At 35.5% G+C, this 23,399-nt stretch overlaps 1 protein-coding gene across 4 annotated transcripts in view; it reads right to left on the bottom strand.

Moving 5' to 3' along the window:
• Window positions 1–929: 929 nt before the first annotated feature.
• Window positions 930–23,399, bottom strand: part of GPM6A (glycoprotein M6A) — a 312,595-nt gene continuing 290,125 nt past the window's right edge. For all 4 annotated transcript variants that reach the window (XM_014860669.2, XM_044760575.2, XM_014860668.2 and 1 more), the window contains 4 exons: window positions 17,383–17,536; window positions 10,396–10,472; window positions 9,787–9,852; window positions 930–3,037 (listed from right to left, as the gene is read on the bottom strand). In XM_014860669.2, the coding sequence (XP_014716155.1) occupies window positions 2,885–3,037; window positions 9,787–9,852; window positions 10,396–10,472; window positions 17,383–17,536 (450 nt within the window). In that variant the 3' untranslated portion in view covers window positions 930–2,884. The remainder of the gene's footprint in view (window positions 3,038–9,786; window positions 9,853–10,395; window positions 10,473–17,382; window positions 17,537–23,399) is intronic.

The following is a 23,399-nucleotide window of genomic DNA, read 5'->3' as shown; positions in this document are numbered from 1 at the left end:
TCAGCAAAAAAGAGGAGGATTGGCGGCAGATGTTAGCTCAGGGCTAATCTTCCTCAAAAAAAAAAAAAAAAACATTCCAATTACCTTACAATGATCAGTCTTTTGAAAACCATATATTGTGAGATTTTTGTTCATGTTGATATTCTTTAACATATAATTCTTTATTATCTTGTTTCTATGCTAAGAATTCCATAAACGCTGGAAAGAATAAGAACTATCATTTAACAAGACTTAGATAGGAGATAATTTTCTTATTGTGTTTAAAGTGACTTTTTAAAACATAAGACTTTTTGTCCAGATCCACTTACAATTACAGCAGATATTTGTAACCTAAGTCTATGAAATTTTCAAGCTGCCATTCATAATACCACATAAATAATTGAAGACTAATACAATTCCTTAGGTCTTATGAAAATTAAGGTTTTTATTGATTACTATTTTATTATTTTTAAATTGCCATCACTTCTAGTTTGTCCAAAAGAAACCACATTCAAAACAACGAAAAAGTCTAGAAAATATTTTTCATTTCATTGCTCTCACCTTGATATTTTGAAGCCAAGCAAGAAATCATTTTTCTCTCTGAATTGCATTGATCTTTTTTGTTTCCCTGTTAGTTTATGACACTAAAGAAAACACAGAACAGTCAAAATTAGGCAAGGAAATAGCATAAGTTGGGAACAGTTATCATATGCTAAATGAAATGTCCTCCAAGGTCTTTACCCCTTCACCCTCTCCCAGGCTCCCTAGCATATCTATATTGTATGTTCATGAGCAGAAGTTTAATTGAAGTATTGGGTCCACTCAACCAAGGTATTGATCATCCTAAGAAAAGCACGTCTACTGCATTTGGAAAGAATGCACACACATAGGAAAGAGGAATAAACAAAACAAGAAAAACAAAAACAAAGAAAACACTGTAGAAACTAATAATGAGTACACAAAGTACACAAGTGTATTTATTACATTTTGCAAGCACTTTGTTCTACATTTCGAAAACGCCACCATCAAGCTGTTGGCACATTTATGTACAAAACAGATTAATTGTAATGCCTGCTACAAAGCACTCTTTGTGAAAATACAAACTCTAATACCAGAAAAAAAAGCCCAAAGCGTCAACATCATTACATAATTTTAAAAGACAGGTTTAAAAATCATCACAAACTGTTAAGACACAGAACTGAAACACTATAAGATAGAATTTAAAGAAGCCCATTAATACTTTTGCTGAATATCTGTAATACTGCATATATCCGAAAAATGTTGAGCTGGTAAGATAATCTAAGTGTAAAAAAAGGAAGCGAAACCCCAAATTAATTAAATAATACTACAGAATGCATAATCATGCCACAGATAACCCTAGTAACACCCCCTACCTACTATAAGAACTTGTAAAATTACGGATGATGCATGACTAGTCGTTGTACAAAGATTGTTTCACTCAATAAATTTTATTAGAAATGCACTTACACTGAGAAAAGATTTCACAATGGTCAAATCAGTGCACAATACTACCTAGTTTTTATACACTGACAAAAATGTCTTGTCAGGCTACATCATTTTAAAAGACACTTTACAGCATTCTTGTAGCATTAGAAATAATCAAAAGAAGAGTCAAAGTTAAAACAAACACCAAATTTGGTCCAATAATACTGATTGCTTTTTTTTATTCCTTTGATATAGGTACTTCTTATAAATGAATACGAATGGACATTTGGTTAAAATGACTTACTTGAAATAAAAACACAAATCTATCACTACACTTCGAAAGGATACATTCTACAGTGGCCTCTGACCACACTTTAAAAAACACTACAGGTAAACCAACATAGATTGGAAGGCTGCAAGCAAAGCTATTATATTAATGGAAGCCTTTTCAAATATATCATACACATCTGAGGGGTAGTTTCCAGAGGTGCAATCCATTCAAACTTCTTAAAGTAGGTAGAACAACTTGAGAGGGGTTAGTGTGCTTATGCTTAACATACCACCTTCATAAAGGTAATTAATGCTCCACATTAGCATATTAAAAGTTCCAATCCAGCCATTGCTTAAATCATAAAAAGATCATTCTCCAATAGTCCACAGTAGTTATTTCCATTAAATTGTCTCTATGCTAAACTTTAAAAGGTAAGCCTGGTGCCACAATCTTAAAAAGGCAACTAGCCATGCATTAGCATCATTGTTTCTACATGCTCACAATATAACCATGAGTAATCAGAGAGAAATACCTTTTAAGTACATCAAGAAAAAATACAATGTTAACAAAGATAAGAAGCACTTTTTTTTAACCTACTCTTACAAATTTAGAAATTGCACCTTAGATTGATGAAAACAGTAACCAGGGCCTATGGTAATGTGGCCACTGATCTTCAGACAAAATTTCCATATTTCAAGAAGAGTCATCATGATAGCATCTTTGTCTATTGTTCATAATGTACAATGGTCCCTTTGAAGGTTACCTGTAGTTAAACTAGTTACCGAAATCAAAACTAAAAAGTATAAAAAGCTATTTTTTTTCAAAACATAAGAAATAATGCAAAAGGTGTTATGTATAACACAGGGTAAGTGGTTAAAAATCAAATAAATCTCTGCATTTGACAATGTTAGTATCTTTGATCTTACAGAATTACTAAATGAGTTTGAGAAATTTAAAAAAGAAAAAGGCTGGATAGGAGCTTGTAGAAGAGATCTGATTACACCAATTTGACAAATTAGGAAATTAAGTGCTAAACAACAAAGAATTGTATTCAGGTGATTCATAAGTCACCCTACATATCATTGATGAGAAGCACTTTCATTTTATTTTTCAAAAGGTTGGATGGTTGGATGGCCCTTAGTTAAACACCAATGCATTTGAATGGTAGAGAGGACAGGAATGTTTTATTTATGTGTATGCATTGAGCCGCTCTTTGGAGCGAGTAGAGTGGATGTCATGAAGCTCTTGCTCCTCCTTCGACTTGATGTCTTCATACTTCTGCATCCGGCAGGCATCTTTCACATAAGCCCAGTTGGCAGACAGAACCATAAGATAGTGAACCTAAAAAAGACAAAATAATTTATACTGCAAGTCTGTTGAGTGTCTTCATGACACCTTGCTATCAGGAAAGAAATATTCAAATCAGATGCTTATATAGGATACGTTCATTAATAAAATGGAACCAAAATGTCTGTGGTAATAGGAATGATATAAATAAAATATATTCCTTCCTCACTCCTGCAACTATATGACACTATCTTCTTGGCTCCCTTTCTTTCAGCATCTCTTTCTCTTCTTTTTCAACTCTGAAATATCGAAGACTGATTCTTAATCTTTATGTGATGTTTCCTGTCCATTCTGCCCTCATTTACCCAAACCATAAGATTATACGTTTCATGTTCATGTATCTTTGTTTTCTAAGCCATAATCAGAAATAGTCTCATGTACAGTGGGAGTCTAGTCAATTTGAATTAATGGAAGGATGTGTTGACCACTGTGCAATAGAAAGAGGGATTGTGGAAAACATAAAATAAACCTGTGGATTTAATTATCAAAATAATTTTCCACACAATGAATTTTGCAGTTGCCTTTAGATTACAAGGGAGCAAGTATCATGTCATATGGATGTTGTATATTTATATACATTCATAACAGCCAGAACAGTGCCATGTTCAGAAGGGAAGCTCTTGATTTGTCTTGGGTAATGAAGTTACTCAAGTAATAATGAGATCACTTAACTATTTTTCTTTCTTTTCCTTCCTCTTGGTCCATAGAAGAGAGAAAGTGATTTTCCAAATGTAGAATTTTTATAGATGAATAATAAACAAAAACTAAGTAGTCAGTTATTTATCTTCTCTAAGTTTTAAAGGGTGGGCAAAATTCTTATCCATAATTTAGTAAAATAGAACACTAAAACTTTGATTAGTCAAGAGTACATTGAAAGACAGGAGCTAAGCTGTTTCTAGAAAACTACAGATGGGCATAAAAAATGCAAAGTCAATTCTAAATGGTGATGATTGTGGTATATTAATGTAGTTAACAGGAGAAAAAAATTAACAAAACAATTTCGAGACAACGATATAGGAAAAAGAAGCATATCAATAAGAATGCCAATTAGAATTTTTAATGAAAGAGAAATTACAATGCACTCCACAGAAATACAAAGGATTATAAGAGAATACTATGAAAAGCTACACACCAACAAATTGGATAACCTAGAACAAATGCATAAATTCTTAGATCATACAACTCCCAAAACTGAATCAAGAAGAAATAGAGAATCTGAATAGACCAATCACCCATAAAGAGATTGAAACAGTAATCAAAAACCTCCCCCACAACAAAAGTACAGACCAAATAGCTTCTTTGTTGAATTCTACCAAACATTCAAAGATTTAATACTGATCCTTCTCAAACTATTCCAAAAAATTGAAGAAGGTGGGACACTTCTTAACTCATTTTACAAGGCCAACATTACCCTGATGCCAAAACCAGACAAGGACAACACAAAAAAGGAAAATTAGAGGCCAATACTGCTGGTGAATGTAGATGTAAAAATGCTCAACAAAATATTAGTAAATCAAACACATTAAAAAATACATTACATTACAATACAATACATTAAAAGGATCATACACTGTGATTAAGCGGGATTTGTTCCACGGATGCAGGCATGGTTCAACATCCACAAATCAATCAATGTGACACCACATTAAGAAAATGAAGAATAAAAATCCCATGATCATCTTAACTGATGCAGAGAAAGCATTTGACAAGATACAGCATTGATTTATGATAAAAATTCTAAATAAAAGGGGTATAGAAGGAAAGTACCCCAACATAATAAAGGACATAAATGACAAGGCCACAGCCAACATCATACTCAATGGGCAAAAACTGAAAGCTGTCCCTCTGAGAAAGGAACAAGACAAAGATGCCCACTCTCACCACGCTTATTCAGCATAGTGCTGGAAGTGTTGACCAGAGCAATTAGCCAAGAAAAAGAAATAAAAGGAATCCAAATTGGAAAGGAAGGAGTAAAGCTGTCACTATTTGTGGATGACATGAGTCTATATATAAAAAATCCTAAAGAATCCACCAACAAACTATTAGAAATAATCAAGGAATACAGTAAAGTTGCAGGGAACAAAATCAACATACAAAATTGAGTTGTATTTCTATACACTACTAATGAACTAGCAGAAAGAGAAGTTAATAACACAACCTCATTTACAATCACAAAAAAACAATAGAATACCTAGGAATAAATTTAACCAAGGAGGTGAAAGACTTGTACACTGAAAACTAAGTAAGACATTGAAAGAAACTGAAGAACACATAAACAAATGGAAAGATATTCCATGCTCCTGGATTGGAAGAAGAAACATAGTTAAAATGTCCGTATTACCTAAAGCAATCTACAGATTCAATGCAATCCCAATCAGAATCTCAACAACATTCTTCGCAGAAATAGAACAAAGAATACTAATTTTATATGGGACAACAAAAGATCCCAAACAGGCAAAACAATCCTGAGAAAAAAGAACAAAGTTGGAGGTATGACACCCCTGAATTCAAAATATACTACAAAAAGCTATAGTAATCAAAACAGCATGGTACTGACAGAAAAACAAGCACACAGATCAATAGAACAGAATTGAGACTCCAGAAATAAAACCACACATCTATGGACAGCTAATCTTCAACAAAGGAGCCAAGAACATACAATGAAGAAAGGAAAGTCTCTTCAATAAATGGTGTTTGGAAAACGATAACCACATGCAAAAGAATGAAAGTAGACCATTATGTTAGACCACACACAAAAATTAACTCAAAATGGATTAAAGACTTGAATGTAAGACCTGAAACCATAAAACTCCTAGAAGAAAATATAGGCAGTACACTCTTTGACATGAATCTTAGTAGTACCTTTTTGAATACCATGTCTACTTGAGCAAGGGAAACAAAAGAAAAAACAAACAAATGGGACTATATCAGACCTAAAAACTTCTGCAAAGCAAAGTAAACCATGAACAAAACGAAAAGACAACCCAACAACAGGGAGGAAATATTTGCAAAGCATATATCCACCAACGGGTTAATTTCCAAAGTTCATAAGGAACTCATACAACTCAACAACAAAAAAATGAACAACCTGATCAAAAAATGGGCAAAGGATATGAACAGACATTTTTCCAAAGAAGATATACAGATGGCCAACACGCAGATGAAAAGATGTTCAACATCACTAATTGTTAGGGGAATGCAACTCAATACTACAATGAGATATTACCTCACAACCTTCAAAATGGCCATAGTTAACAAGACAAGAGATAAGAAGCATTGGAGAGGATGTAGAGAAAAGGGAACCTTCATACAGTGCTGGTGGGAATGCAAACTGGTGCAGCCACTGTGGAAAACAGTATGGAGATTTCTCAAAAAATCAGAAATAGAAATACCATATGATCCAGCTATTCTACTACTGGGTATTTATCCAAGATTTTGAAATCAACAATTCAAAGAGATTTATGCACCCCTACGTTCATTGCAGCATTATTCACAATAGCCAAGCTTGGAAGAAACCTAAGAGCCCATCAACGGATGAATGGATAAAGAAGATGTGGTATATATATGCAATGGAATACTACTCAGCCATAAAAATCACAAAATCGTGCCATTTGCAACAACATGGATAGACCTTGAGGGTATTATGCTAAGTGTAAAAAGGCAGATAAAGACAAATATCATACGGTTTCACACATATGTGGAAGATAAACAAACAAACACATATATAAAGGAGAACAGACTAGTGGCTACCAGAGGAAAAGGGGGTGGGAGGAGGGCAGAAGCTATAAAGGGGTCCACGTGTACGGTGATGGATAAAAACTAGACTACTGATTGTAAAGACGATATAGTCTATGCAGAAACTGATATATAATAATGTACACCTGAAATTTACACAATGTTATAAGCCAATAGGACCTTGATAAAATAACTTTAAAAGATGAATTTTCAGAATGCTCTATTTCCTCTGAAATTTTGCATTTTGTTTAGTGGAAACTGTAAGCCACATGCAAGCAGGTGCTGTGAGTTATATTCTTCTCCTCCATGGCATTTTCATAGTGAAAGCTTACTCACAGTATACATACGGCGTGAATAAGCCTTATACACATAGCCAAATTTATGTAGCGTTTTGTTGTTGTTGCTGTGAAAACATCAAGTGCTGTGGAGAGTGCTGGGCAAGTAGCAGGTACTCAAATTACTTGCCACATGAATGAATGTATTTTAGATGTTGAAAAAGTTTCCTTTTAAAGTCTGAGAAAATATGACCTCTAAATTATTATTAGATATGCGTGAGTGAAATACCAAAAAGAATTTTAATGTTCTTCTAGTTCAGAAACTGGTGCTTCCCAGTAGGTCTTTGGACATTTCATTGGGCCTTAGGGACACACAAGATGTCTGGCTTGTTACTATCCCTCACCAGGTGAGCAGCTATTGCTGGAACCTGGTGCCATGCCAAGCTGACTCATTTTGTCAGCATATAGAACTTCCTAACATCTCTAAAAAAGAATGGAGTAGAGCACTTGTTAATTTTAGTACAAATTCTTATAATCCTTGCCTTAAATTACATCGATGTTTTAAATATTTTGGTCGAGTAGAATTCATCTCCATTTTCTCATCTATAATACGGAAACCACGATGGTAGCTACATTGTGAGGGTTGAACGAGATCATGATGAAATTAATGACAGCTGCTATACTATGAATATTGAATGTGCTCATGTACATCAAACATTTGATAGAGCTTTTAACAGAGTAAGTTTTAAAGAAATATTAGCTAATAGCAATACTAAGTTGGTAGTAATATTAGTAGCAGGAACAGTGACAGTAGTTACATTATCCCTGCCTCCTAAGATCTAAACTATCACCAGAGCTAATACATTGTAAATACTAGTGTCAAGCAGTGTTTAGATGTTACTTCTTTCTTAAGGAATTTATACTTTGCATAGATTTAGATATCCAAAAGGATGCTAAGTACTTAAAAATACTTCTAAACTCTCACTGTATGAAATAAAAGAATTTATAACTTAATATCTAAATCTATGCAAAGCACAGATTCCTTAAGAAATACATAACATCTAAGTTTCTATTACCTTAAAATCTTTTGATAATAGATTCATTCCAGAGTAAGTACTTTTAGGGACATTTAAATAACACTATTTATTTAGACAGATATTTTTCACTAATGTATGCCTGAAGGCACGTGTGTTTACACAGAATTTTACACACACATACACATGCTGCAAATGCAAAGCAATGCTTTATTATACACCTCTTTCCACAAAATACTTTGATAGACCTCTTATGCATGGGTGTATATTGCTTGAACATTCACGTGTCCCGAAAAATTATCCATCGCGTGAGAATGTGTGTGTGAACAGAAATGAACAGAAGATTCCTTTTATCTCATAGCCAGGTTGGGGGCTAGGGGCCACGAGTGCTTGGAACATCACTGCCAGAACATGTGGATGCTGTCCCAGGGCAAAATGTAGCATTGATTTTAGGTTAAGAATATAATGCCTTTGCTTATAGTTTTATTGTAATCCCTTCAATTTATCAGAACATGATCTTATTAAACATCTCATATTCTGAAATAAAATTCCTATGTAGAGGTTTGTACACTAAATCTAAAATGTTGAACAATAAACATGATATGAAATTAACCAATTATCCGAAAACTCACTTTAGCAGTGACAGTTGTTTTTGTTAGACATTTTCAAAAATCATTTTTAATGAAAAAGATCAGCTCAACACAAAAGTGTTTATGAAGTCACTAAAAATAACTGGTCTGAAATGGCTCATTAGCATCGTCTCATCATTCCTATATTTAGTCTTTGACGAGAGATAAAATACTCATATTTTAAAAAGTGTTTCTTTCACCAACACATTAGACAATATATTGACATCATAAGGAATGGAATTAAATAAATCCAAGTTAATTCATCATTTTTCATATTGAATTAGCTATTACATTTGTGAAGTTACTGGGAAATTTCTAGAGTTCTATTTTACTTATATTCTAGGATGTCAAAATAAGGGCTGAAGACCTTGACTGCATAAGCTTTTACGGATGGTCAGAGCATTTGCTCATTGTTCATATTTGGCATTCCAGTGAGCAAACTGGAATTCATGGTGAGTTACAAAGGCACAGACAGGATCTGGCACATTGAAGGTCCTGAAAACTTGGTAAAAGCTTGACTTTAAAGAGTTGTTCTTAATATTTCTGAAGAAAGTTAGATAACAGAAGACACAACATTAAACTACTGAGGTTTAGGTTAAGAAAAATAAATTAGTTCTTTTTTCATAAGTGACTCAGTACGGCTTTTTTACATTCTTATTTAAAGAGGAGAAAAGGATAATGTAAGTTAAGGAATTGATTAGGTTACTTAGAATATCACATTGATACATACGTATATGCTACAGAAGCATATTTTTACGTTAATAGTAATGTAATATGTAAAATGCTAATGAATTTACTTATTTTTGTTAGTGCTACCAATATTATTGAGTGTTTTAATCCTTAAACTGATTACCAAATATTCTCTCTATTGTAATCACAGTATTTCTTTGAGCGAAGCTTTGGTTTTCACTTATTTCTTTGGCCATAGTTCCTCCTGCCTTTTTTCACTGATATTAAAATAAATATGATTCATATGGACTGCAGGCCTTAGAGATAAATTATCATCTCTACAAGCAAATAGCTTTGTAATTCAAATTGAAAAACCAAGCCTTAGAGCTTTGAGGTCTTACCATAGCAATCACTGCTGCCCCAGCTCCAGCAAGTGCCACAATAAACAAGTGGAAGGTCATGTTCAGCTGCAAAGGAAACCACAGAGAACCAAAACATGTGTCAAGGTTACAAGCAGAAAAGGGATCAGGGCTGCTGCTGTCTCATGAATAAGAACTTTGTACATCTTTACCAGAAGGGAGCCTGTGATAAACCACTTCCTCAAACATTATTACAATATCTTTTCTCCTGCAAATTATTTCAATCTTTGCAACTGCATCATTTTAATATAATTTCATTATAAAGATGAGATCATTAATAATGATGGTTTTCAGTACCATTATAACAGTATAAGGCTATGTTATCTCATTATAAATATAACCATAATTTTTTCAATTTTCAAGAAAATGATAGTTTCTAGAAAGAATTAAAATATTTATTATAATTTTTATTGAAATATGCAGAGCATCTCTTTCATATTTATTCTCTAGTCCTCCTGCATAACATCACTACAAGTAAAATTGCCTCTGAAAGAAAAAGGGGAAAATTCAACATAGATTTAATTATATGTTTTTCCAATAACAACGTAAAGCTAAAATTCTGACAAAATTAAAGGCTGTAAAAACACTCACCTCAGTGGATTCACACATCCTTAGGAAATTCTCAGAGACAGTGCAAATTTTCTTTTCCTCTCCAATTGTCACAATGCCTACAACATGGAGAAAACTATAGTTTAGCATTGCAAATGTTTTCAAGAACCCAGAGAGAGAAAAAGAAACTTTTGCTGATAAAATCTAAGCAAGTTCCATTTTACGTTATATTATAATGGAGAGATTTTTTCCTCAGCTTTAATTGCTAGATGATAATTATAAATAGATTTATAAATAGAAGATCAAAACTATTTAGCCATCAAGCCATTTAAAACATTTTCAATCTGAATTCAATTGAATCTAGCCACTAGAATCTTCAGATTTAATATTAGCTAGTTCATGGGTTTTTCCCATTATTGTAATGGTGTAGGCATCACAACTATTTTGATAACTATGCCCCAGACTGTTCTGAAGTCTGGATCTAAATTTATTCTGCTGGTACAAAGCTTCTGTTAGTCTATAAAAGCATATTGCCCAGAGGAGTAATTTTTCTCTGCTAATATTGAAAACAGTGCTGTTAGTAAGGGGAAATAAAAAGCTCCAATTTGACTTGTATTTACCCTTGCTCCAGTTGGTTTATGGACCAACTGCATCGAATCACCTGGGGATTATCACAAATATGCATTTCTGGACTCCAACGCAGAACTGTGAAATCACAATCCATGAATGTTTGCATTTTTAACGAGCATGTGGGTGACGCACAGCCACAGAGCTCATTTTAGAGAAGAGAAGTGATCAAGTTCATCCTACAAGGGGTCTTTAATTTTGTCTTGAGAACTACTGAAGTGTTAAACACATATATACATGAAAGAAAAGAAATCGCAAGTTCTGGGCAAACTAATACTTAGGCTTTGAGCACCTGCTGCTCTTTATTTAGTTTTAATTTGTGCGTACGCATTCACACATTCTGAGCTTTGAGATACACCACCAGCTCTCCATATCTCTGGAGCTGCTGACAGTCTGCTTTGCCAATAGTTTGTGCGATTATTTCAGTCAAAAAATGATCTCCTTGCAGGACATCAAATGCAGAAATCCTTCTCTGAGACCTGTCCTTCCTGCCAAGATGGCGCTAAGAGGGGGAAAAAGAACCCCCATAAGATTTGTCTAACAAACCATCATTATTGAGAAAGCTTCCTAGTAAAGGCCATCTTTCTCCATTCCGATCTATTAGACTTCGTTCATGTGGAATCCCTAAGCTGTACATACACTTCCTTACCCATTTCTTCATTCTCATTGCAGCAAAACTCCTAGAAAGCATTGCTTATTCTCACTGCTTGCAATTCCTTTCATTTTATTTCCACTTAAACACTTGCCAGTCAGATTTCACCCCAACCCTCCAAGGAAGTTTTCTTAGAAAGATCACCAATGACCTCCACATCATTAAAACTAGAGATGACTTCTCACTTTTCCTTTTACTTGCCATTCAGCAGTTTTGGAGGCAGTTGATGGCTTTCTCTTCCTTCATGCTCTCTTCATTTGGTTTCCAAAATCTGTAGTCTCCTGTTTTTGTCTTTCTATTCTCGCTGGCTTCTCCTTTTCAATATTTTTGTCTGGCTCCTCCTCCTCCCCAGGACCTCTCTCATTGGAGCTCCCAGAGTTTGGTCCTCAGTCATCTTTCTTCCTTGATGATCTCATTGAGTCTCAGAGCTTTACATTTTAAATATTACCAACGGCTCTTAAATCTATATAGCCAGCCCCATTCCTACCTCACTCCTGAAATCAAGATACTTATATCCAATTTCTTACTTGACAACTCTATTTAGATTTCTAATAAGCATCCAAAAATCAACATCTCCATAATTGAACTTCTGATCTTCTCCCTTACGTGCCCTACACCCAAGCAAGCTCTTCTCTGAGGCTTTTCCATCTCGGTTGATTACAAATCAATCTTCCCAGTTGCTCAGTCAAAAAATAAATTTCTCTTTGAATCCTCTTTCTCTCTCAAACCCCACATACAATCTATCAGGATATGCTGCTGCTCCTATCTTCAAAATACTTCCAGAATCCCCCCTCTCTTGCTACTATCCTGGTCCGAGCCACAATATCTCACACTGGGATTACTACAAGAGTGTAACTGACATGCCCGCTGCTTCTCTTGCTGCAGTCTATTCTCCATAAAGCAGCCAGAGTGATCTTTCCACAACAAAAGTGAGACCTCGCTTCTCTTCTGCAAATATTCTCTACTTCCCTCAGAATAAGAGCCCCTAAACTGATAATGTCTTGTAATGTACTCATCATGATTCTATGTTCCACGAACTCTCAGATTTCATCTCAGACTATTCTCCCTACCTTCTTATTCTATTTCAGTCACACTGGTCTCTCTATTTTTTGTTGTGGATACCAGGCATGGTATTGCCTTAGTAAGTTTGCACTGAACATTCCCTCTGCTAAGAATATTTCCAAGTCCCTCATTTCCTTCAAATGACAACTATTCTGTGAAGCCTTCCTCCATCACTCTTTTAAATATTGTAACCCAACCCTCCCACCCAGCAGCCAGTACATTTGTATTGCATATAATGTATATTATATGTATATAAAATATAGTTCTTGTGATATAAGTACCATACATATATTCTTGTGATATAAGTACCATATATATATTTCAAATTAATTGCAGTTTTTAAATCAACATTTGTATAGTATGAAACTATGAAAATGAGCATGTGTATATAAGATGTGATGCAGTACAAACCTGAAAACTTGATTATTTTGATTCATGTGTATCTTTCCATGAGTGGCCAAATTGACCTAACCCAAAATTAAGTAAATTATTCAAATTTACCCATTTTTCGAAATATTTAGTACATTTATATATTTTATTTACTACATCTAGAAAAGTTTTTAGCTAAAATACACAGAATGACATTTCCAGTTTCTTAAAAGCAAGGAACAAGTTAAGATTGTATAAGAGAAGCAGCAAGAACACACTGCAAGGAGAGTAGGGAGAGAAGAGCAGGATTTGATACGTTAGAGTTACAATCACAAGCTTTTTCACAAGTCGCAAGTTTTTTTTAATATCGTTTAAGCTGGCTAAACAGAAGCAATATATTTCTGGCTTTGTAAGAAGTGGGTGTGCCTGAAATATGAACAACTTCAGGGAAAATTATGCATAGGCTGTGTAGACAGTTTCATCTCTAAGGCAATAAAGACCTCTGGGTGGTTTCCGGAGAGTTAAAGAAACACTGCTCAAGGTGTAAATTCTCATCAAGGAAATTGAAAGGCAGAGTTGGAGGTAAACAGAATGAATGAATATCATGATCCGTTATAGTGTAACAGGAAATTAACTCCCTATAGGAAATATAAATGCCGAATTTTCAAATAATTGATCATGTACAAGACTAGTTTTAAAGATGATAGAGCACCTGGAGTATCCTTTTGCAGCTTCTATATGTTACCACGTTCCTTGGCTCTCGGCTCCTTTGCTCAGTCTTCAAAGCCAGCGGCGCTGCATCTCTCTCTTTTGTCTGTAGTCCATCTCCCTCTGACTCTTTTCTTCTGCCTCTTCCACTTTTAGGGACACTTGTGATTAGACTGGGTCCACTGGGATCATCCAGAGTAATCACCCTATCTCTAGACCAGTTGATTAGTAATCTTAATTTCATCTGTAACTAATTCCCCTTTGACATGTAACCTAACATAGGAAAACCCACCCAGAGGAATAGCCTAGACAAGAAAATATAGCCAAGATTTTACCAAATAATGTCTTGAATTATTTAGCAGAAATGAATATAGCTCAGTAATTAGCAAAGACATTGCTAAATGCACAAAAGATGTCCTATTAACAGTACGTGTATCTAGTTTCTACACTAATGTAAAATGTCCTTGTGAACAGAATGGACTAAAGTCAAAAGTGCTGTTTATTGCTAGTTTCAGTTTTGTCCTCTGTTCTATCTGGTGCAAAGAACGCAATATTCCTAGGTCACAGTTGCCTTCTCTAGAAAAAGCAGGATGGGTCAGGTCCATGATCTGAGTGTTTTTCAACCTTTGTTTTATTTTACTTTTTTGTCATGGATACTTTTTTCCCCCTTCAAAATTAAGCAGTGGTTACACATAATAGGAGCTCAATAAGTATTTGTTGGAAAAATAAGGAAGTGAAATGAAATCCTACTGAGAATAGCTTTACGGAAATCAGATGAAAGCAAATTTCTCCTGCTAAAATGGGTGGACGTGCTGGACAAGAGGTAGGGTTGGCTAAGAAGAGCCCCACCTACTTTGGACCACTTTGGCCCTTAGATAGTGTCAGCAGATCTCCAGGTTTTAACATAGCACAGTTCTAAATCCTGGATCTAGATATTATGGGGACCAATTTTCACATTTTGTGAAACAGATTCCTAGGATAAATTCCTAATGCATTCAATGTCATTAAATCACTGTACATAGAATTGAAGGATGACAGAAATAATTATAAAAGCATTAACAAATTGAAATGGCAAGTAAAATTATTTCATGACTCATTTTGAAATACAGCCAACCCTAACAAAATAAACCATCCTTAAATTCCTCAACTGTGTGAAGTGCTGTCTCTGCTTCCCATGAGATCTGTTAGAAATGTACATGTGTATCACCAGCAGGGCGATGAGTAGTGAGATGCAGAGTGGAGATGAAGCAGGCATAACAGCTATTGCATGGTGACAGTTCCCATCATGTAGTTTAAACACCTTGGTCTTCTAAGAGAAAAGATATTATCCAGATGCAAATAAGACAACTTTGCAACATAGGGGAAACTGCTTTATGGTACGTTCTTACCTACTTAATTACTTTTTTGGTGAAATTAGTAAATGTCTGTACTGATCCTAATCCAAATTTGGGGGAGTGGTTCTTTTCTATTCTGGTGCCCCTTGATAATAACATGATTGCATATCTATATTCAGGATTCTTATTAAGGACATATTATCTTGAGGGAAAATAAATGCTATCCAGGTGGTAGATTCTGCATTAAAGGCAAACAGAAAATCTTTATAGCTGATGGTACGCGACATCTGAAAAGTGCCTTCTCTTATATGTTATACAGAAAAGTTAAATTTGAGTAAATCTTATGAACTATGTTGTAACCAGTGCTAAGGTTCAAAGAGAAGCTTTAATCATAATCATGCTTTATGCCTACTGTAAGGATGTCCCATTCAATATTTAGGACATATTGTCCTAAAACAAAATACTGCTTGTTTGTCTGAAATTCAAACTTAACTGGGTGTCCTGTATTTTACCTGGCAACCCTCTCTGAGACACCAGTCACGTCTTCTCCAATTTTAATTGTTTGGATCAGCAGAATTAAAGGAAGACAGTGAGGGGGAGGGACTGAAGTCAGAGGCACGGTTGTCCAGGCAGCTGTTCTCTGGTGACCTCAGGCAGCATTGCTGAGGTTTCCTTTTCCTGTGTTTATATGGGACACGGTTCCAAGGTTAAAACCTCCCCACTGGAAGAGCTTCCATACTCCCTCTATTGTCTTCTTGCCAAGAATTTCATCCACAGAGCAGACCATCCTGCTTTTCATTTGGATCAGACAAAGGGGCCTGAGGACTCTGTCTGACAGGATGGTGGGTGGGCCACAGTTTTGGAACACACAGCTAGTAGACATTAGAATAGTTATAGTACCTTCTACAAGTTCTGGTACCTACAACCTATCTGTCATTTACCCACAGAGGGCAGGACCTGCAGATACCATCTGGTGAAATGTTTCCTGCTTTCCCCAAGAATGGGAAATCTCATTAGAGAAAAACATTCAGAGTGTTCCCAGATGTTAATAGGTTAGACTTTAATTCCTATACTGTGAAAAAAAAAATCCGTGTGAATATGTGGATTTGAATATCTTTTATAAATTCTGTAGTTCCCATGTTTTTACAAATGGTGGAAGAGAATTCCAAATGGGTTAGTGACATGAGACTCCTCCTTTGCACTCTTATTTATTTATTTTTTTTGAAGAAGAAGATTAGCCCTGAGCTAACTGCTGCCAATCCTCCTCTTTTTGCTGGGGAAGACTGGCCCTAAGCTAACATGCGTGCCCATCTTCCTCTACTTTATATGTGGGACGCCTACCACAGCATGGCTTGCCAAGCAGTGCCATGTCCACACCCAGGATCCGAACCGGTGAACCCTGGTCTGCCAAAGCGGATCGTGCAAACTTAACCGCTGCGCCACCAGGTTGGCCCGTCCTCCTTTGTGCTCTTGCAGTTCAGTACTTGTTTCCACAGGAGAGGCAGCTGATTTGTCATGAAGAACACAGACTCTGAAGCCGGACCGCCTGGGTTTGAATCCTGGCTCTGTCACTTACCAGCTGTGTAACCTTTGGCAAGTCATTTAACTTCTTTGTGCCTCCGATTTATCATTTATAAAGGAGATAATAACAGGGTCCACTATATAGAATTGTTGTGAGAATTAAGTCAACATATACAAACCATTTAGAATGGGGTCTATACATCATAAGCCCATAGACAAATCAGAAACTATTATTATTACATGAGGTTGCAGCCCTAAATAAAAATAACCAGAAGACTACTTATTTAATATACAATCTTTGATTTTGTTATTATTTATATTAAATGTTAAGTTTCTTTGCCCTACTTCAGAAGACAATGAAGTACCTATTTCTCAGGTGACCGCCGTACCAGACTTCACAATTTGTGTAGTTTATTACAGGCGAGTGAAAGTAGGATACAAACGTCACACTGAATCTGGAAAAGCGCAGAAGAATCAGGAGAGGGAAATCACTGTTGCAAGCTGCCAGTATCAGAAAGTACAACCTGACAGCCTGTTCAAGGACGTGTTTGCATGTTCATGTCGTGCAAGCAGCTTCCACTCACCCTTGAATTACTATTTCAGCTTTAAAAGCATGTCCTGAAAGGGAAAACTCTGGTACGTTTATGTCTTCGGTAGAAGAAATAATGACGGTTCAAAGTGAGTTACAATATTTCAGAGGCAGTTATTGGGGTGCAACAATATGAGGCGTTGTTTTACAGTTAGAGCTCCACCTACCGAACTGACGAAGGTCCAAGCAGAGGTTGGCTCCCTCCACTAAGGTGGTGTTTCGACAGATGGTCCACAGATTGAAGTACATGTACACTGGCAGGGAGGTGAAGGCCGTGACTCCCAGCCAGGCCAACATGAAAAGGTACGTCAGCATGATAAACTGCAACCGAGAAAAAGTCGAGAGAGAAAACACATAACCTACTGGAAAGGAGGAATTTTGTGTTGAATCTACAAAGCTCATTATTGAAAGTTTTAAGCGTTATAAGACATAGATCATCACGACAAAACTGGTAGGAACTGTAGCATGGGAAGCGGAGAGACGGTGACCATAAGGGGCTATGCGGATAAACTTGCTGCAAAATATCATCATGGCAGAGGTTCTGATGTACAAAGGAAGAAATAACCCGTCTGCATCTTAATGCCTGTTTCATTCATGTATTTATCTTAAAAATCTCACCACACATTTTTTAAACTTTAGAAAACATTAACTTGGATATTTATGAGGGGATTCTGCAAAATGAGTTAAAACTGTGTCAGTATATTTATATTACAACTAAATGGGAATCATTTCATACTATAAATATTTAAGCTACTTGATCATGTATACACGTAATGTTATAAATATAGTGACTCTCAAGTCATTTTAGTATATAATGATGTTAGGGTGTACTTTCACTCCTCCTTTTTGATGATTTTTGTAATATTTAAATCTAAGTCTTCTTTCATGCATGTTAATTTTACTTTTGCTACAGAAATGGTAAATATGGTTTTAAGATTGAAAATAAAGTTTTTTCTTTGTTGATTTCAGAATTTTTTTTTTTTTTGAGGAAGATTAGCCCTGAGCTAACATCTACTGCCAATCCTCCTCTTTTTGCTGAGGAAGACTGGCCCTAAGCTAACATCCATGCCCATCTTCCTCTACTTTATATGTGGGACGCCTACCACAGCATGGCTTGCCAAGCGGTGCCATGTCTGCACCCAGAAACCAAACCGGCGAACCTGGGGCCACCAAAGCGGAATGTGTGCACTTAACTGCTGCGCCACCCGGTCAGCCCCTAGAAATATTTTTAATATTTATAAAATGTAGTGAAAGCTTGTTTGCGTATCCTAGATATAGTTGAATAAGAGCCTGAGTTTCAGCATAGGTTAAATGGATTTTTAGTTCAAGAATTGCTAAGGTGCTAGATAAAAAGACGGATGTATATATTGGTAGATGGATGAACAGCTGACAAAAGATAGAGAAATGTAATAATGTTGATTCAAATTGCTTATCAATTAATTAATCCATATTATCTACATATAAAATTATCTATGTAAATATACATGCTTAAGTGTCTCAGCTAACACTTCTATTAACAACTGTATCCAGATGTAGCTAAAAAAGAACAAGTGTAAGTCACAATGCCCTGAGGTTTAAATGCAGACTTGAATCCATACATTGATACAAAGTGATTATATTTCCTAATGCAAGTTATGTGTCACTGGATTTATCAGCAGATTTCTCATGATCATAGGAGTAATTCATTATATGAAGTGTCCATGTAGGTAAACACCAACCAGAAAAAGAGAATGAGAGCAGATAGCCCCATAGGAGTTGCGTATTATTCTGTCATATAATATTAATTAATCATACTCAGGTAACAGAGATTAAAATCTAGATTCTCTCTGAAAAGTAGCCAAATAAGAAAATCACTACTATAACAATTCTTCTGGCACAGTATCTACATCTGGTTTTCCTCATCTGAATCCTGTATCAGGGAGTAACAGTATAGCTTTCTCTGCTGTCACTCATGTACCTGACCTTATGATTAGCAAGTTACCTGACAGCAAAATACAGAAAACATCAAGGAAGACAAAAGCCAGGAGAGAATTTGTACAACTACATTCTTATCCATTTTTCAGTGACTGAGTCATTCATTCATTTATTCATTCCTTCCATCCACAAATACTGTGCCTAGTGTTAGTTACTGCCCTATGCCCTGGTGACACAGAGGTGGAGAATTCAGTTTCCTGCGTGCAAGGAATGTCCAGCTTTGTGGACTTCATACTCATCAGAACATGTGGGACATCTTCCTGGGTAACCCACACAGCAATATGCTCTTTCAATCGTCAGGGTTTGGTTTTTATGATTTATGTTTTGCACATGTCCCCAAAAGGAATATAATTTTACTTCCCTTAGTCTCTTCCAACTCAATCTCCCTTAACTATTTCTTCAAAACAAAATTGGAAGTTGGAAAGAGATGTGTTCCGTGTGTACGTGCATTTCTGCATGTGCCAATGGATCTGAAGTCACATCCTGAAAGAGATCCACCCCAAATTTTACCCCTCCTTCCTTCGTATCTGTATATATTGTGTATGGTGAGTTCAAGCACCCTATAGTACGAGTTTGTTCATCTTCTGAAATAATTCCTGATGATTGTGTTATATTTATATAATCAGACTCAGAACACAGGATGAACAGCATATGTGAACATAATTATAAATGTGAAATTATATTTTAGTCTGTTATTTAATTTATATAATATAGATTAAGTTCAATATCATTTTAATTAAATACAAATTTAATTTAAATTAAATATAAATTATACTTAATCTTTTAATCTTTGTATTAAGTAACACAGCAACAGGATTATATTTAAAAATGTCTGAAATGTAGCCCTTACTCCCCAAAAGCTAGGTTTCTATAGATATTTGGCCCCCTTCTGAGTTTCAGAGGCAAACTTCCAGAAGACTTTGGAAGAGAAGCAGTAGTGTATTCTGGCTTAACTTTAACACCTCAGGTAGTCACATTTTCAAAATGACAATGCAACATAAAATAAATACACTGAATGAAACTAAATCTCTCATTCAACTCTATTAATTCCTTTGGCGACGAGTTATAGCAAGACTTTATTCCATGATTTTGGCGCAATCTCAAATAAGTGAAACTTATTTAACAACTCTCAGAAGATATACTTTTGAAAAATGTCCCTTGGTGTTAATATCATGTTAGAGCTTATACACATATATTAAAGTCATATTGTGATTAACACAGAGAGAGATTATTGGGATTAAGGATAGTGGGGAATTTACACAACAAATATGAAAAGAGCCAAGACAAAGCCAATGAGACCTAAGAACAAATCTGTCTCCTATAAATTGCCAAATGTCACAGTACCTCAGAAACCCAGGACATAATTAAACACACGCTTTCTAATAACATTAACTTCTCTCAAATCTCACCTACTGTTAGGTTCTACTATGAAATTCTAGTGGCTGGAGAGTTTAATAAGCCAGCATCTTTCCTAACAATGACATTAAACTATGACTTAGCAGACATATTTACACCTTTTACACCCAAGATGAAACAAAGCCTGGTTTAAAAATAATAGCAAATAAAACTTGTTGAGTATTAAGTTACTTAAATCAGTCAAGGAACTGGAGTAAATATCCTTCAATGGCTACTTATTATTTTAATAGAATTATTAAAGTTTATATCACTTTTAGAATTATTTCATCTTGCTCAACACATACTTGATGAGGGCCTAATATATGCAACAGTAAACGGTAAGATTGCAGTCACAGAAAGCAGTAAACACTTTGTCCTTATTTTACTCGTCAAAAGAATAAAAATATTCCCTGCGGAAATCTAGACAACATCTGGTCTTGAAACATACTTGATTGTCTATGGTAAACATTTTGTTCGACTCTACCAGAGAGAAAGGAAAATATTTCTTGGGTGGTCTTTCTTCTTTCTTCTTTCTGGAATGTGGAATGAGGCAAATCAACTGATGAAGTTCACTGGGTAGCGTGGCTGCCGGCTCAGGATTCCTCGTTTCTCATGGCCTGATGCACCCAATCCAGGTGAGAAACGTCTGCTCAGCCTCAAAGTATTGCTAAGCATCCTGCAAAGATCATTACCCATTCACTCCTAACATTACTAATCTGCATGATACGATGCAAGTCATTTTCCATTCGTTGCCACTGGATTCCATCTGTAAGGGGGTAGAGATTGATCGATTGATGATTGATCAAGCCCTGACATGCCACTCACTTACTGTTTCCCTAACCTAAATGGCACATTTATTTAGCAATAAAGGGAGCCTTATAGCATATTGATTAGAGGCATAGGCTTTTGAGCTGGATTGAGCCTAGGCTGCTCTTTATGCTTCTGTATCTGCCTGTGTAAAATGAGAATACATCCTAAATTGATCTCACATGATTGTAGAGAGGCTGGAAGGAGATGATACATGAAAAGCAGTTAGCACAGAGCCTGACACAGAAGCAGCACAGACAGAATATTAGCTATTTTTATTCTAGATGGTATTATTGGGATTGCTACTACCACCAAAATATATGTTTTGCCTGAAGGATAGGATTATACAGAATAAGAGAATGAGATTTCATTTCATGTTTGGAGAAAATAAAAAGAATGAGAAGTTCCGGATTCTGGGGAAGTTACTCAAAGAGAGCTCTCACTCAGGGAGAAAGGCTCTAGAAAATTTAGAAACCACCCCGAAACTGAAAAAATCCAGTTAACAGAATTCTTTTGAGGAAAACGCCCTATTTATTAACATTTTAATTACTTGCAACTGTAAGTCTCAAGGCTAATCTATCATCTCAAGAACAATGAACGTGATACGGCAGCTTGCAGCACGTTACTTTGGAGGGCTGAGTGACTCAACGGTCCACGGGAGAATAATCAGCATGCTTTTCCTACATCCTCTCTATCTTGTTTTTCTTTCTGTCCCAGGGGACTTTTCAAAAGCTTCTTTTGAAGGTGCTGTTCACTGTAGAATGGAACTTCCGATTCAATAGGTTTAGATTCAAAGAGGCTTGGAACACTTTGAACTGTGTTGCCGCTGCTCCTATATACGGCAATGAAAGGTTTGACCTCTGAAACCACAGGACTGACTCAGATTTGCTTTCCTCTAGAAGTTCTAGTATTACAGCCACTTAATAAAGCTGAATCTTTACTGTGAGAAAAGATTTTCATTTCTACTAATGCGTAAGTTTTGTTCTAAGAAAGATACAAAAGACTTTACGTTTGAATTTTGAGTGCAAACTAGCTATGTTTCAGGAAGTACCAAATCACATTCACCAAAGTACTCAAATTAAGCAGCTAAAAACACAATTCTATCTTCCTATTTTATGTTTTATCTTAGAATCTGATAATTCTTAAGATTGAAAAATTATTCAAATTGATCAAGTGTAATCTTAAAAAACTCTATATAACATCTCACAATTACGTCTATTTCTAGTTTTCCATTGTTAGTAATATGGCAGATATTTATTTTGTCATCTAAGCATTAAATAAATAAATAAGCTACTCTTATTCTTATTACACCAATCTCTAAGGATTTGAAAATTTCTTCTGATTTTGAAAATCTTTTTTTGTGTCTTTTATTAACATTTATTTTTAGATGAAACACTTTCTGAAATTAAACTCCACAATATCTGTTTGGGGAGTATAGTGAGAACAAACAAACAAATAAAAACCAGAAGAAATAAAAGTAATTCTGGACTTGAAGTCAGAGGACTGGCTGACTAGTTGTGTGAGCTGGCTACATCATTTAACCTCTCAGAGTGACCTGGAAATTAGCATACCTCTCCCACAGGCTCTGACGTAAACACACAAGAAGCTAATATGTGAAATCACTTAACAGCAAACATGGTCCACAATAAATCTTACTTTGAAAATAAACCCAAACACAGGAGGTTGTTTGAGTTAGCAAAAAATTAATTATTTTGTATTTCTAAAGGTTAGTTATGGACAGAAATAATCCATTTATGTTGCAATTCACGTTCATTGCCTGAACAAGGGCTGAATTTTAATTTTCAGTAGCTCTGGCCCTGTTTATAGAAAGGAGGAGGGGACGGATTTTGTGGAAGTTAGATATATAAAGTGGCCTCATTGGCTTTTCTTATTTTAGCCGTTGTTTAATGTATCACTTACACATATTAAAATGCTCACCGTTTCCTCCTAATTCATGAAGAAAAAGAATTCTGTAAAATTTCCTTGGTTTGGTTTAGACTAATTAACT

This window comes from Equus asinus, chromosome 27 (genome assembly GCF_041296235.1).
Source record: "Equus asinus isolate D_3611 breed Donkey chromosome 27, EquAss-T2T_v2, whole genome shotgun sequence".
Classification (NCBI taxonomy): domain Eukaryota; kingdom Metazoa; phylum Chordata; class Mammalia; order Perissodactyla; family Equidae; genus Equus; species Equus asinus.
The sequence above is the reverse complement of the archived record's forward strand: the minus strand, read 5'-3'. Positions and strand labels throughout refer to the sequence as shown.